We start from the raw sequence: 14646 nt of genomic DNA on the forward strand, positions 1-14646 counted from the left end.
GAACAGCAGACAGCTGGAGAGAGATGACTATAGATCTATACAGACTAGATCACTCTGTAGACTGAACAGCAGACAGCTGGAGAGAGATGACTATAGATCTATACAGACTAGATCACTCTGTAGACTGAACAGCAGACAGCTGGAGAGAGATGACTATAGATCTATACAGACTAGATCACCCTGTAGACTGAACAGCAGACAGGTGTTAGTGGAGAGAGATGTGTCATGACGTTGGCCTGTGGGTAAGGTTTATGACCCCCCCATAAATACCTTCTCCCTTCCCCTCTCTCTCTGACCCTACTGAAGGACTGGAATAGCCTGTGTTAAATATAGAGAGTCTGGGAACATCAAACAAATGGGGAAAGGAACCATCTTTTGTTAATAAAACCAGTTGGAAATATGCTTGATAACGTAATGACTATGTATGTCAGTTCATTGTTATCTGAGACATTATGATTGATGGCAGGACGACATAAACTGTACCTGAGAAAGTATACACCCTCTAGTTATCAGAGTCACATGGAATTGTTATGCAATTGAAATGTTTGATATTGAAATTGTTTGTTAGGAGATTAAATGTAATTTTAGCTTCCAAATGAGAGAATTGGGTTTTCATAGGGAAAGTGCCCTGCCGATCAGTGGCCAACCCTGTGAAGAGACATGGGGTTATAAACGATGGGGCGCCTCCTTTCCCCCTCTCCACTATATAAGTCTTTGACGAAAAGACATTCACGGGTTCCAGTACGGGAGGTCTGCAGCCTGCGTCAGAAGGACACACATGTTAACTAAACCATATCAAGGACAGAACTAAGCCAACCTCGGCGTGAGCTTTGATGGCGAATGGTATGAACTTTGAGCTTATTCACTACAGAAGTGATACTTCCTAGCCGTTGAGTTAGCCGCTGCTAACGTGGGCTAGGAAAGGACGGACGACGGATCCAGTCTAACAACCAGACGAAGATACCACCACGTATCCATTACCACTAGAGACATCCATTACCACTACAGGAAGATCTGTTGGCCAACCACGGCCAGCATCTACGACCAATCTACCGAAGCGCAGCTCAGAGTAAATATTTATTGCATTTTCCTTTTCCAAATGGGCGGTAATTTAGAATGCATAAGATAATGTATTTACGATAGCATAGCTGCTGTTTCTGTGTTCCTAAATCTTCCCGCTCTTTCATTCAAGCCCAACCCCCTTTTCCTTTGTGTAACCAGCCATGATACAGGCTCCGTCCACCAGGACGTTTTCTGTATGACATCATATATATTCTGTGTATTTGTAATTCTGTGTGATTAGTTAGGTATTTAGTAAATAAATAATTAAACCCAATTTTGTATTGCTGATTCAACTTGTTAGCCAGGGTTCGTGAAGATAACCAAGAATTTATAACTTTCATGATGAGACTGAAAATAAGATAAGATTGTCTGCTATCGATGTAAAATATTACTAAGTATTTTAAGAGTTTATTCAGAAGATAACAGCTCTATAAACGTTCTTCTGTGGTGCCCCGACTTTCTAGTTAATTACATTTACATGATTAGTTTAATCAGGTAATATTAATTACAGAGAAATAATTTTATAAGTTAGCATGTCATATCACTTAATCCGGCATAGCCAAAGACACGACAGATGACTATAGATATATACAGACTAGATCACTCTGTAGACTGACCAGCAGACAGCTGGAGAGAGATGACTATAGATCTATACAGACTAGATCACTCTGTAGACTGAACAACAGACGGCTGGAGAGAGATGACTATAGATCTATACAGACTAGATCACTCTGTAGACTGAACAGCAGACGGCTGGAGAGAGATGACTATAGATATATACAGACTAGATCACTCTGTAGACTGAACAGCAGACAGGTGTTAGTGGAGAGAGATGACTATAGATATATACTGATTAGAAGGGACAGGTTGTCTGTGAACTGGTTGTGAACTGGGTCTTTCCTGCAGGTCTATGTTGTCTAGATCCTGGTAAGCAGCTGGTCCAGGGCTTGGCTGGACTCAGAGTCCGTCTGGAGGGACATCTCCTCTTCTAGCACGCTCCTCTGGAAGTCCTGCAGGGAGAGAGGCCTCATCAGACACGTTCAGATCACACAGTATGGGGATGAGGTAGGTAGATGGGCTATTTAGAGATGGGCTATGTACAGGTGCAGTGATCTGTGATTTGCCCACATTAAATGGTGAATCTGGACTAATGTGGGCAGATCACAGATCACTGCACCTGTACATAGCCCATCTGTAAACAGCCCATCTACCTACCTCATCCCCATACTGGATTTATTTATTTATCTTGCTCCTTTGCACCCCAGTATCTCGACTTGCACATTCATCTTCTGCACATCCTACCATTCCAGTGTTTAATTGCTATATTGTAATTACTTCGCCACCATGGCCTATTTATTGCCTTAACTCATTTGCACTCACTGTATATAGACTTTTTGTTTTCTTTTGTTCTACTGTATTATTGAATGTGTGTTTTGTTTATTCCATGTGTAACTGTGTTGTTGTTTGTGTCGAACTGCTTTGCTTTATCTTGGCCAGGTCGCAGTTACAAATGAGAACTTGTTCTCAACTAGCCTACCTGGTTAAATAAAGGACTTGTTCTCAACTGGCCTACCTGGTTAAATAAAGGACTTGTTCTCAACTAGCCTACCTGGTTAAATAAAGGTGAAATAAAATGTTTAACCACAGCATGGATAAATGGTAGCAGTCTTTGGTACATAGACCCTCCATGTCTCTGCTACTCCTGAACCACAGCATGGATAAATGGGATCAGTCTTTGGACCCTGTAGGTTGGGTTCTAATACATAGATCCTCAATGTTCATGATTGAAACATTAGATATGTTTCTAGATATCCTAAATGTCACGCCCTGGCCATAGAGAGGGTTTTTGTTCTCTATTTTGGTTAGGCCAGGGTGTGACTAGGGTGGACATTCTATGTCCTTTTTTTCTATGTTTTTGTATTTCTTTGTTTTGGTCGGGTATGGCTCTCAATCAGGGACAGCTGTATATCGTTGTCTCTGATTGGGAGCCATACTTAGGCAGCCTGTTTTTCTTTGGGTTTTGTGGGGGTGGTTAATTTCTGTTTAGTGTTGCATACCTGACAGAACAGTTTGGCTGTCGGGTTTTTTAGTTTCTCTGTTTCAGCGTTCAGATCAAATAAATTCATGATGAGCACTAACCACGCCGCGCCTTGGTCTACTCCCTGCAACAGCCGTTACACTCAAGCTGCTCTCTGGTGTTAACCTGAGGTATGTCCATGTTGAAACATTACCTGTGTTTCTAGATGTTTCTAGATCGTTGGTGTTAACCTGAGGTATGTCCATGTTGAAACAATAGAAGACCTGTGTTTCTAGATGTTTCTAGATCTCTGATGTTAACCTGAGGTATGTCCATGTTGAAACATTACCTGTGTTTCTAGATGTTTCTAGATCTCTGATGTTAACCTGAGGTATGTCCATGTTGAAACAATAGAAGACCTGTGTTTCTAGATGTTTCTAGATCTCTGGTGTTAACCTGAGGTATGTCCATGTTGAAACAATAGATTACCTGTGTTTCTAGATGTTTCTAGATCGTTGATGTTAACCTGAGGTATGTCCATGTTGAAACAATAGAAGACCTGTGTTTCTAGATGTTTCTAGATCGTTGGTGTTAACCTGAGGAATGTCCATGTTGAAACAATAGAAGACCTGTGTTTCTAGATGTTTCTAGATCTCTGGTGTTAACCTGAGGTATGTCCATGTTGAAACATTACCTGTGTTTCTAGATGTTTCTAGATCTCTGGTGTTAACCTGAGGTATGTCCATGTTGAAACAATAGAAGACCTGTGTTTCTAGATGTTTCTAGATCTCTGGTGTTAACCTGAGGTATGTCCATGTTGAAACATTACCTGTGTGTCTAGATGTTTCTAGATCTCTGGTGTTAACCTGAGGTATGTCCATGTTGAAACAATAGAAGACCCGTGTTTCTAGATGTTTCTAGATCTCTGGTGTTAACCTGAGGTATGTCCATGTTGAAACATTACCTGTGTTTCTAGATGTTTCTAGATCTCTGGTGTTAACCTGAGGTATGTCCATGTTGAAACAATAGAAGACCTGTGTTTCTAGATGTTTCTAGATCTCTGATGTTAGCCTGAGGTATGTCCATGTTGTCCTCATAGCTTACGATCAGCTGCAAAGGTTCAACTTTTATCTGAAAGATTTGAACTGGGGTCAACCTCTAGGTATGAATAGCTGCTTAGTGAGGTGTGTGTGAGCGAACCCATCCGTGTGTGTGTGTGTGTGTGCGTGTGTGTGTGTGTGTGTTACCCTGAAGCGACGGAGTCGTGCCAGTCTATCTCTGAGTCTTTGTTCCTGAGTGGAGGCCAGCTCTGCTACATGGTGACGCCACCGCTGCTCCTTTTCCTGAGACACACACACACACACACACACACACACACACACACACACACACACACACACACACACACACACACACAGGTCTGTTACTCCTCTCTTCCCTCTTGATGGAAAGGGCTTGGTCTGACCCCTGACCTCTAAACCCTGAACCCTGACAGTTACATGCCTCAGCAGAGCCCGCCGGGAATACTGTTTCCTGTGTGTGTGTGTGTGTGTGTGTGTGTGGGGCTGCTGCACAGATAGAGTTCTACATCTGTTAACTGTTCAATCAGAAGCGTTCCTCCCTCGTAATCTCACCAGACGTGTTTTGGCACCTCGTCAACAACAGGCAGGCAGGCAGGCAGGCAGGCAGGCAGGCAGGCAGGCAGGCAGGCAGGCAGGCAGGCAGGCAGGCAGGCAGGCAGGCAGGCAGGCAGGCAGGCAGGCAGGCAGGCAGGGCAGGCAGGGAGGCAGGCAGGCAGGCAGGCAGGCAGGGCAGGCAGGCAGGCAGGCAGGCAGGCAGGCAGGCAGGCAGGCAGGCAGGCAGGCAGGCAGGCAGGCAGGGCAGGCAGGCAGGCAGGCAGGCAGGCAGGCAGGCAGGCAGGCAGGCAGGCAGGCAGGCAGGCAGGCAGGCAGGCAGGCAGGCAGGCAGGCAGGCAGGCAGGCAGGCAGGCAGGCAGGCAGGCAGGCAGGCAGGCAGGCAGGCAGGCAGGCAGGCAGGCAGGCAGGCAGGCAGGCAGGCAGGCAGGCAGGCAGGCAGGCAGGCAGGCAGGCAGGCAGGCAGGCAGGCAGGCAGGCAGGCAGGCAGGCAGGCAGGCAGGCAGGCAGGCAGGCAGGCAGGCAGGCAGGCAGGCAGGCAGGCAGGCAGGCAGGCAGGCAGGCAGGCAGGCAGGCAGGCAGGCAGGCAGGCAGGCAGGCAGGCAGGCAGGCAGGCGGGCAGGCAGGCAGGCAGGCAGGCAGGCAGGCAGGCAGGCAGGCAGGCAGGCAGGCAGGCAGGCAGGCAGGCAGGCAGGCAGGCAGGCAGGCAGGCAGGCAGGCAGGCAGGCAGGCAGGCAGGCAGGCAGGCAGGCAGGCAGGCAGGCAGGCAGGCAGGCAAGGCAGGCAGGCAGGCAGGCAGGCAGGCAGGCAGGCAGCAGGCAGGCAGGCAGGCAGGCAGGCAGGCAGGCAGGCAGGCAGGCAGGCAGGCAGGCAGGCAGGCAGGCAGGCAGGCAGGCAGGCAGGCAGGCAGGCAGGCAGGCAGGCAGGCAGGCAGGCAGGCAGGCAGGCAGGCAGGCAGGCAGGCAGGCAGGCAGGCAGGCAGGCAGGCAGGCAGGCAGGCAGGCAGGCAGGCAGGCAGGCAGGCAGGCAGGCAGGCAGGCAGGCAGGCAGGCAGGCAGGCAGGCAGGCAGGCAGGCAGGACAGACAGACAGACAGACAGACAGACAGACAGACAGACAGACAGACAGACAGACTATTGAAGTGGCTTGTTCTATTTACAGTGGGGGGAAAAAGTATTTGATCCCCTGCTGATTTTGTACGTTTGCCCACTGATAAAGAAATGATCAGTCTATAATTTTAATGGTAGGTTTATTTGAACAGTGAGAGACAGAATAACAACAAAAATATCCAGAAAAACGCATGTCAAAAATGTTATAAATTGATTTGCATTTTAATGAGGGAAATAAGATTTCTGGCTCCCAGGTCTCTTTTATACAGGTAACGAGCCCAGATTAGGAGCACACTCTTAAAGGGAGTGCTCCTAATCTCAGTTTGTTACCTGTATAAAAGACACCTGTCCACAGAAGCAATCAATCAATCAGATTCCAAACTCTCCACCGTGGCCAAGACCAAAGAGCTCTCCAAAGATGTCAGGGACAAGATTGTAGACCTACACAAGGCTGGAATGGGCTACAAGACCATCGCCAAGCAGCTTGGTGAGAAGGTGACAACATTTGGTGTGATTATTCGCAAATAGAAGAAACACAAAAGAAGAAGTGATGTATAAAAACAGTGATGTGGACAGCCAGTGATGTGGACAGCCAGTGATGTATAAAGCCAGTGATGTATAAAGCCAGTGATGTATAAAGCCAGTGATGTATAAAACCAGTGATGTGGACAGACAGTGATGTGGACAGCCAGTGATGTATAAAGCCAGTGATGTATAAAGCCAGTGATGTATAAAGCCAGTGATGTATAAAGCCAGTGATGTATAAAACCAGTGATGTGGACAGCCAGTGATATATAAAGCCAGTGATGTATAAAGCCAGTGATGTATAAAGCCAGTGATGTGGACAGCCAGTGATGTATAAAGCCAGTGATGTATAAAGCCAGTGATGTGGACAGCCAGTGATGTATAAAACCAGTGATGCATAAAGCCAGTGATGCGGACAGCCAGTGATGCGGACAGCCAGTGATGCTTAAAGCCAGTGATGCATAAAGCCAGTGATGCATAAAGCCAGTGATGTATAAAGCCAGTGATGTATAAAGCCAGTGATGTGGACAGCCAGTGATGTATAAAGCCAGTGGTGTGGACAGCCAGTGATGTATAAAGCCAGTGATGTATAAAGCCAGTGATGTGGACAGCCTGTGATGTATAAAACCAGTGATGTTTAAAGCCAGTGATGTGGACAGCCAGTGATGTTTAAAGCCAGTGATGTGGACAGCCAGTGATGTATAAAGCCAGTGATGTTTAAAGCCAGTGATGTGGACAGCCAGTGATGTATAAAGCCAGTGATGTATAAAGCCAGTGATGTGGACAGCCTGTGATGTATAAAACCAGTGATGTTTAAAGCCAGTGATGTGGACAGCCAGTGATGTTTAAAGCCAGTGATGTGGACAGCCAGTGATGTATAAAGCCAGTGATGTTTAAAGCCAGTGATGTGGACAGCCAGTGATGTATAAAACCAGTGATGTGGACAGCCAGTGATGTATAAAACCAGTGATGTATAAAGCCAGTGATGTGGACAGACAGTGATGTGGACAGACAGTGATGTATAAAGCCAGTGATGTTTAAAGCCAGTGATGTGGACAGCCAGTGATGTATAAAGCCAGTGATGTTTAAAGCCAGTGATGTGGACAGCCAGTGATGTATAAAGCCAGTGATGTGGACAGCCAGTGATGTGGACAGACAGTGATGTATAAAGCCAGTGATGTGGACAGCCAGTGATGTATAAAGCCAGTGATGCATAAAGCCAGTGATGTGGACAGCCAGTGATGTATAAAGCCAGTGATGTATAAAGCCAGTGATGTTTAAAACCAGTGATGTATAAAGCCAGTGATGTATAATATATATATATGTTAGTCTGTGTGTGTGAGTCTGTTAGAGAGTAGACTGCTCTCAGCTCGCAGCAGCGTGTGTGAGTGTGTGTGAGTTAGTCTGTGAGAGAGTAGACTGCTCTCAGCTCGCAGCAGCGTGTGTGAGTGTGTGTTAGTGTGTTAGAGAGTAGACTACTCTCAGCTCGCAGCGTGAGTGTGTGTGAGTGTGTGTGTGTTAGTCTGTGAGAGAGTAGACTGCTCTCAGCTCACAGCGTGTGTGAGTGTGTGTTAGAGAGGAGACTGCTCTCAGCTCGCAGCGTGTGTGTGAGTGTGTGTTAGAGAGTAGACTGCTCTCAGCTCGCAGCGTGTGTGTGTGAGTGTGTGTGAGTGTGTGTGAGTGTGTGTGAGTCCGTGAGGCAGCAGCTCCAGCCCTGTGTCAGGCTGTTCGGTTCAGGACAGGAACAGAGTCTCGCAGTGAACCGTGCTGAAAGACCGTCGCTACTACTGCAGCCTGGCTTCATGGAAGTGTTTAGGGATGTGGTTTATTAACAGGCTCTCTCTCTCTGTCTGTGTGTGTTACCTTCTTACTCTCCTCCAGTTCTCTGATTCTTTCCTGCTCCTGCTGATCTCGCTCCCGACGCCGCCGCACCTGGCGACCACAGGAAGTTACATCACAGGAACAGGAAGTTACATCGCACTGCTGCAGTTATGAACCAGGAAAATCAGAAAGGGCCAGAGAAAACCCTTAGTTTACGAAACCCAGTTAGGGTTATCTCTCCTAGAGAGAGATAGAGGTAGATATCCACCCTCTCCTAGAGAGAGATAGAGGTAGATATCCACCCTCTCCTAGAGAGAGATAGAGGTAGATATCCACCCTCTCCTAGAGAGAGAGATAGAGGTAGATATCCACCCTCTCCTAGAGAGAGATAGAGGTAGATATCCACCCTCTCCTAGAGAGATAGAGGTAGATATCCACCCTCTCCTAGAGAGAGATAGAGGTAGATATCCACCCTCTCCTAGAGAGAGATAGAGGTAGATATCCACCCTCTCCTAGAGAGAGATAGAGGTAGATATCCACCCTCTCCTAGAGAGAGATAGAGGTAGATATCCACCCTCTCCTAGAGAGAGATAGAGGTAGATATCCACCCTCTCCTAGAGAGAGAGAGAGGTAGATATCCACCCTCTCCTAGAGAGAGATAGAGGTAGATATCCACCCTCTCCTAGAGAGAGATAGAGGTAGATATCCACCCTCTCCTAGAGAGAGAGATAGAGGTAGATATCCACCCTCTCCTAGAGAGAGATAGAGGTAGATATCCACCCTCTCCTAGAGAGAGATAGAGGTAGATATCCACCCTCTCCTAGAGAGAGATAGAGGTAGATATCTACCCTCTCCTAGAGAGAGATAGAGGTAGATATCACCCTCTCCTAGAGAGAGATAGAGGTAGATATCCACCCTCTCCTAGAGAGAGAGATAGAGGTAGATATCCACCCTCTCCTAGAGAGAGATAGAGGTAGATATCCACCCTCTCCTAGAGAGAGATAGAGGTAGATATCCACCCTCTCCTAGAGAGAGATAGAGGTAGATATCCACCCTCTCCTAGAGAGAGAGAGGTAGATATCCACCCTCTCCTAGAGAGAGATAGAGGTAGATATCCACCCTCTCCTAGAGAGAGATAGAGGTAGATATCCACCCTCTCCTAGAGAGAGAGATAGAGGTAGATATCCACCCTCTCCTAGAGAGAGATAGAGGTAGATATCCACCCTCTCCTAGAGAGAGATAGAGGTAGATATCCACCCTCTCCTAGAGAGAGAGAGAGAGGTAGATATCCACCCTCTCCTAGAGAGAGATAGAGGTAGATATCCACCCTCTCCTAGAGAGAGATAGAGGTAGATATCCACCCTCTCCTAGAGAGAGATAGAGGTAGATATCCACCCTCTCCTAGAGAGAGATAGAGGTAGATATCCACCCTCTCCTAGAGAGAGATAGAGGTAGAAATCCACCCTCTCCTAGAGAGAGATAGAGGTAGATATCCACCCTCTCCTAGAGAGAGATAGAGGTAGATATCCACCCTCTCCTAGAGAGAGATAGAGGTAGATATCCACCCTCTCCTAGAGAGAGAGAGAGGTAGATATCCACCCTCTCCTAGAGAGAGATAGAGGTAGATATCCACCCTCTCCTAGAGAGAGATAGAGGTAGATATCCACCCTCTCCTAGAGAGAGATAGAGGTAGATATCCACCCTCTCCTAGAGAGAGATAGAGGTAGATATCCACCCTCTCCTAGAGAGAGATAGAGGTAGATATCCACCCTCTCTTAGAGAGATAGAGGTAGATATCCACCCTCTCCTAGAGAGATAGAGGTAGATATCCACCCTCTCCTAGAGAGATAGAGGTAGATATCCACCCTCTCCTAGAGAGATAGAGGTAGATATCCACCCTCTCCTAGAGAGAGATAGAGGTAGATATCCACCCTCTCCTAGAGAGAGATAGAGGTAGATATCCACCCTCTCCTAGAGAGATAGAGGTAGATATCCACCCTCTCCTAGAGAGATAGAGGTAGATATCCACCCTCTCCTAGAGAGATAGAGGTAGATATCCACCCTCTCCTAGAGAGATAGAGGTAGATATCCACCCTCTCCTAGAGAGATAGAGGTAGATATCCACCCTCTCCTAGAGAGAGATAGAGGTAGATATCCACCCTCTCCTAGAGAGAGATAGAGGTAGATATCCACCCTCTCCTAGAGAGAGATAGAGGTAGATATCCACCCTCTCCTAGAGAGAGATAGAGGTAGATATCCACCCTCTCCTAGAGAGAGATAGAGGTAGATATCCACCCTCTCCTAGAGAGAGAGATAGAGGTAGATATCCACCCTCTCCTAGAGAGAGATAGAGGTAGATATCCACCCTCTCCTAGAGAGAGATAGAGGTAGATATCCACCCTCTCCTAGAGAGAGAGATTGAGGTAGATATCCACCCTCTCCTAGAGAGAGAGATAGAGGTAGATATCCACCCTCTCCTAGAGAGAGAGAGATAGAGGTAGATATCCACCCTCTCCTAGAGAGAGAGATAGAGGTAGATATCCACCCTCTCCTAGAGAGAGAGAGATAGAGGTAGATATCCACCCTCTCCTAGAGAGAGAGAGGTAGATATCCACCCTCTCCTAGAGAGAGAGAGGTAGATATCAACCCTCTCCTAGAGAGAGAGATAGAGGTAGATATCCACCCTCTCCTAGAGAGAGAGATAGAGGTAGATATCCACCCTCTCCTAGAGAGAGAGATAGAGGTAGATATCCACCCTCTCCTAGAGAGAGAGATAGAGGTAGATATCCACCCTCTCCTAGAGAGAGAGAGATAGAGGTATATATTCACCCTCTCCTAGAGAGAGATAGAGGTAGATATCCACCCTCTCCTAGAGAGAGAGAGATAGAGGTATATATTCACCCTCTCCTAGAGAGAGAGATAGAGGTATATATTCACCCTCTCCTAGAGAGAGAGATAGAGGTAGATATCCACCCTCTCCTAGAGAGAGAGATAGAGGTAGATATCCACCCTCTCCTAGAGAGAGATAGAGGTAGATATCCACCCTCTCCTAGAGAGAGAGATAGAGGTAGATATCCACCCTCTCCTAGAGAGAGAGAGATAGAGGTAGATATCCACCCTCTCCTAGAGAGAGAGATAGAGGTAGATATCCACCCTCTCCTAGAGAGAGAGAGATAGAGGTAGATATCCACCCTCTCCTAGAGAGAGATAGAGGTATATATTCACCCTCTCCACTTTGTCTTCCTTCCAGTCTTCTCCCAGCGTTTCTGTCTCCTTGGGCCTTTTCTCCTTCTCTCCCAGGAACGCATAGTCCTCCTCCTTACACATCTCTCTCATGGACTACAGAATGAAATCATCACATCCCTCTCATGGACTACAGAATGACATCACATCCCCCTCACGGACTAAAGAATTACATCACATCCCTCTCATGGACTACAGAATGACATCATCACATCCCTCTCATGGACTGCAGAATGACATCATCACATCCCTCTCATGGACTACAGAATGACATCATCACATCCCTCTCATGGACAACAGAATGACATCATCACATCCCCCTCACGGACTACAGAATGACATCATGATATCATAACACCCCCCTCGTGGACTACAGAATGACATCATGATATCATAACATCCCCCTTGTGGACTACAGAATGACATCATGATATCATAACATCCCCCTCGTGGACTACAGAATGATATCATAACATCCCCCTCGTGGACTACAGAATGACATCATGGTATCATAACATCCCCCTCGTGGACTACAGAATGACATCATGATATCATAACATCCCCCCATGGACTACAGAATGACATCATGACATCCCCCCGTGGACTACAGAATGACATCATGATATCATAACATCCCCCCGTGGACTACAGAATGACATCATGATATCATAACATCCCCCTCGTGGACTACAGAATGACATCATGATATCATAACATCCCCCTTGTGGACTACAGAATGACATCATGATATCATAACATCCCCCTCGTGGACTACAGAATGACATCATGATATCATAACATCCCCCTCGTGGACTACAGAATGACATAATGATATCATAACATCCCCCTTGTGGACTACAGAATGACATCATGATATCATAACATCCCCCTCGTGGACTACAGAATGACATCATGATATCATAACATCCCCCCGTGGACTACAGAATGACATCATGATATCATAACATCCCCCCGTGGACTACAGAATGACATCATGATATCATAACATCCCCCCGTGGACTACAGAATGACATCATGATATCATAACATCCCCTCGTGGACTACAGAATGACATCATGATATCATTACATCCCCTCGTGGACTACAGAATGACATCATGACATTCCCCTGTGGACTACAGAATGACATCTGATATCATATTATCCCCCTCGTGGACTACAGAATGACATCATGATATCATAACATCCCCCTCGTGGACTACAGAATGACATCATGATATCATAACATCCCCCCGTGGACTACAGAATGACATCATGATATCATAACATCCCCCTCGTGGACTACAGAATGACATCATGATATCATAACATCCCCCTCGTGGACTACAGAATGACATCATGATATCATAACATCCCCCTCGTGGACTACAGAATGACATCATAACATCCCCCTCGTGGACTACAGAATGACATCATGATATCATAACATCCCCCTCGTGGACTACAGAATGACATCATAACATCCCCCTCGTGGACTACAGAATGACATCATGATATCATAACATCCCCCTCGTGGACTACAGAATGACATCATAACATCCCCCTCGTGGACTACAGAATGACATCATGATATCATAACATCCCCTTCGTGGACTACAGAATGACATCATGATATCATAACATCCCCCTCGTGGACTACAGAATGATATCATGACATCATAACATCCCCCTCGTGGACTACAGAATGACATCATGATATCATAACATCCCCCTTGTGGACTACAGAATGACATCATGATATCATAACATCCCCCTCGTGGACTACAGAATGACATCATGATATCATAACATCCCCCTCGTGGACTACAGAATGACATCATGATATCATAACATCCCCCTCGTGGACTACAGAATGACATCATAACATCCCCCTCGTGGACTACAGAATGACATCATGATATCATAACATCCCCCTCGTGGACTACAGAATGATATCATAACATCCCCCTCGTGGACTAGAGGAGGAGACTGATTGTGTTTTTAAGACAACGGGGAACTCAGCGAGGGAAAAACAAGTTCAAATCATGACGTCAGTCATCTTCAGGTCAGGAAGTCGGAGCTGTAGAAAGATGCCTGAGTTTCCGAGTTCGATGACCGTTCAAAATGATTTTTCCTAGTTGGAGATTATTTTTTTCCCCCCCAGAGTTCCCAGTTTGTCTTGAAGGCACTGAAGTCGGACTGGACAGGAACCCAGGAGTGAATCTGTACGTCCCAATGAGATGCTCATGTCTTTGTTAAAGTTTGACAACAGCGTTCACTTACCTTAGACATGGGAATCCCTTCAAACTTAATGACATGGTCCATCCTGGACAGGAAGGACACAGTTACTACACTACACACACACACGTACAGTTAATACACACACACACAGTTAATACACACACACACACACACACAGTTAATACACACACACACACACAGTTAATACACACACACACAGTTAATACACACACACACACACAGTCCGCAGTTAGAAAATACACAGACACACACACACACAGACACACACACCCACACACACACACACACACACACACACACACACAGTCCCCAGTTAGTAAATACACATTTAAACACTAAACACACACACACACACACACACACACACACACACACACACACACACACACACACACGGTCCCCAGTTATTAAATTCACAGTTAAACACAAATATTTCCAGTTAGTATTGTCAACACCTCCACACTCAGTCACATTAAACCTCCTCTTGCAATACTCATCAGTACTACTAATCTACGACTACCAATACAAGCACATACAATATACTCTTTGCCTTGGTTCCAATATTGTCCTACTATAAAGCTACTGTCCCAGTCAAGGCAGTCTGATGCACTGACCTGAGGCCAGATCTGGTGGGCTGCAGCCTTCTGTGTGTCTGTAGAGTCCTCTGGTTCTGTCTCTCTGTGTGTCTGTAGAGTCCTCTGGTTCTGTCTCTCTGTGTGTCTGTAGAGTCCTCTGGTTCTGTCTCTCTGTGTGTCTGTAGAGTCCTCTGGTTCTGTCTCTCTGTGTGTCTGTAGAGTCCTCTGGTTCTGTCTCTCTGTGTGTCTGTAGAGTCCTCTGGTTCTGTCTCTCTGTGTGTCTGTAGAGTCCTCTGGTTCTGTCTCTCTGTGTGTCTGTAGAGTCCTCTGGTTCTGTCTCTCTGTGTGTCTGTAGAGTCCTCTGGTTCTGTCTCTCTGTGTGTCTGTAGAGTCCTCTGGT

The 14646-nt window shown here is 46.5% G+C and overlaps 1 protein-coding gene across 1 annotated transcript; it reads right to left on the minus strand.

Annotated features, from left to right (window-relative positions):
* Positions 1 to 1565: 1565 nt before the first annotated feature.
* On the minus strand, positions 1566 to 14406 carry LOC115189786 (trichohyalin). Its single transcript, XM_029748303.1, has 6 exons — positions 14286 to 14406; positions 13693 to 13735; positions 11393 to 11506; positions 8210 to 8278; positions 4327 to 4422; positions 1566 to 2072 (listed from the first exon to the last, which is right to left on the minus strand). Exons 2-6 carry the CDS (start codon positions 13732 to 13734, stop codon positions 1980 to 1982), a joined length of 414 nt encoding a protein of 137 aa, XP_029604163.1. The 5' UTR covers position 13735; positions 14286 to 14406; the 3' UTR covers positions 1566 to 1979.
* Positions 14407 to 14646: the final 240 nt, after the last annotated feature.

The sequence above is a fragment of the Salmo trutta genome, unplaced genomic scaffold (assembly GCF_901001165.1).
Source record: "Salmo trutta unplaced genomic scaffold, fSalTru1.1, whole genome shotgun sequence".
In the NCBI taxonomy this organism is placed as follows: Eukaryota; Metazoa; Chordata; class Actinopteri; order Salmoniformes; family Salmonidae; genus Salmo; species Salmo trutta.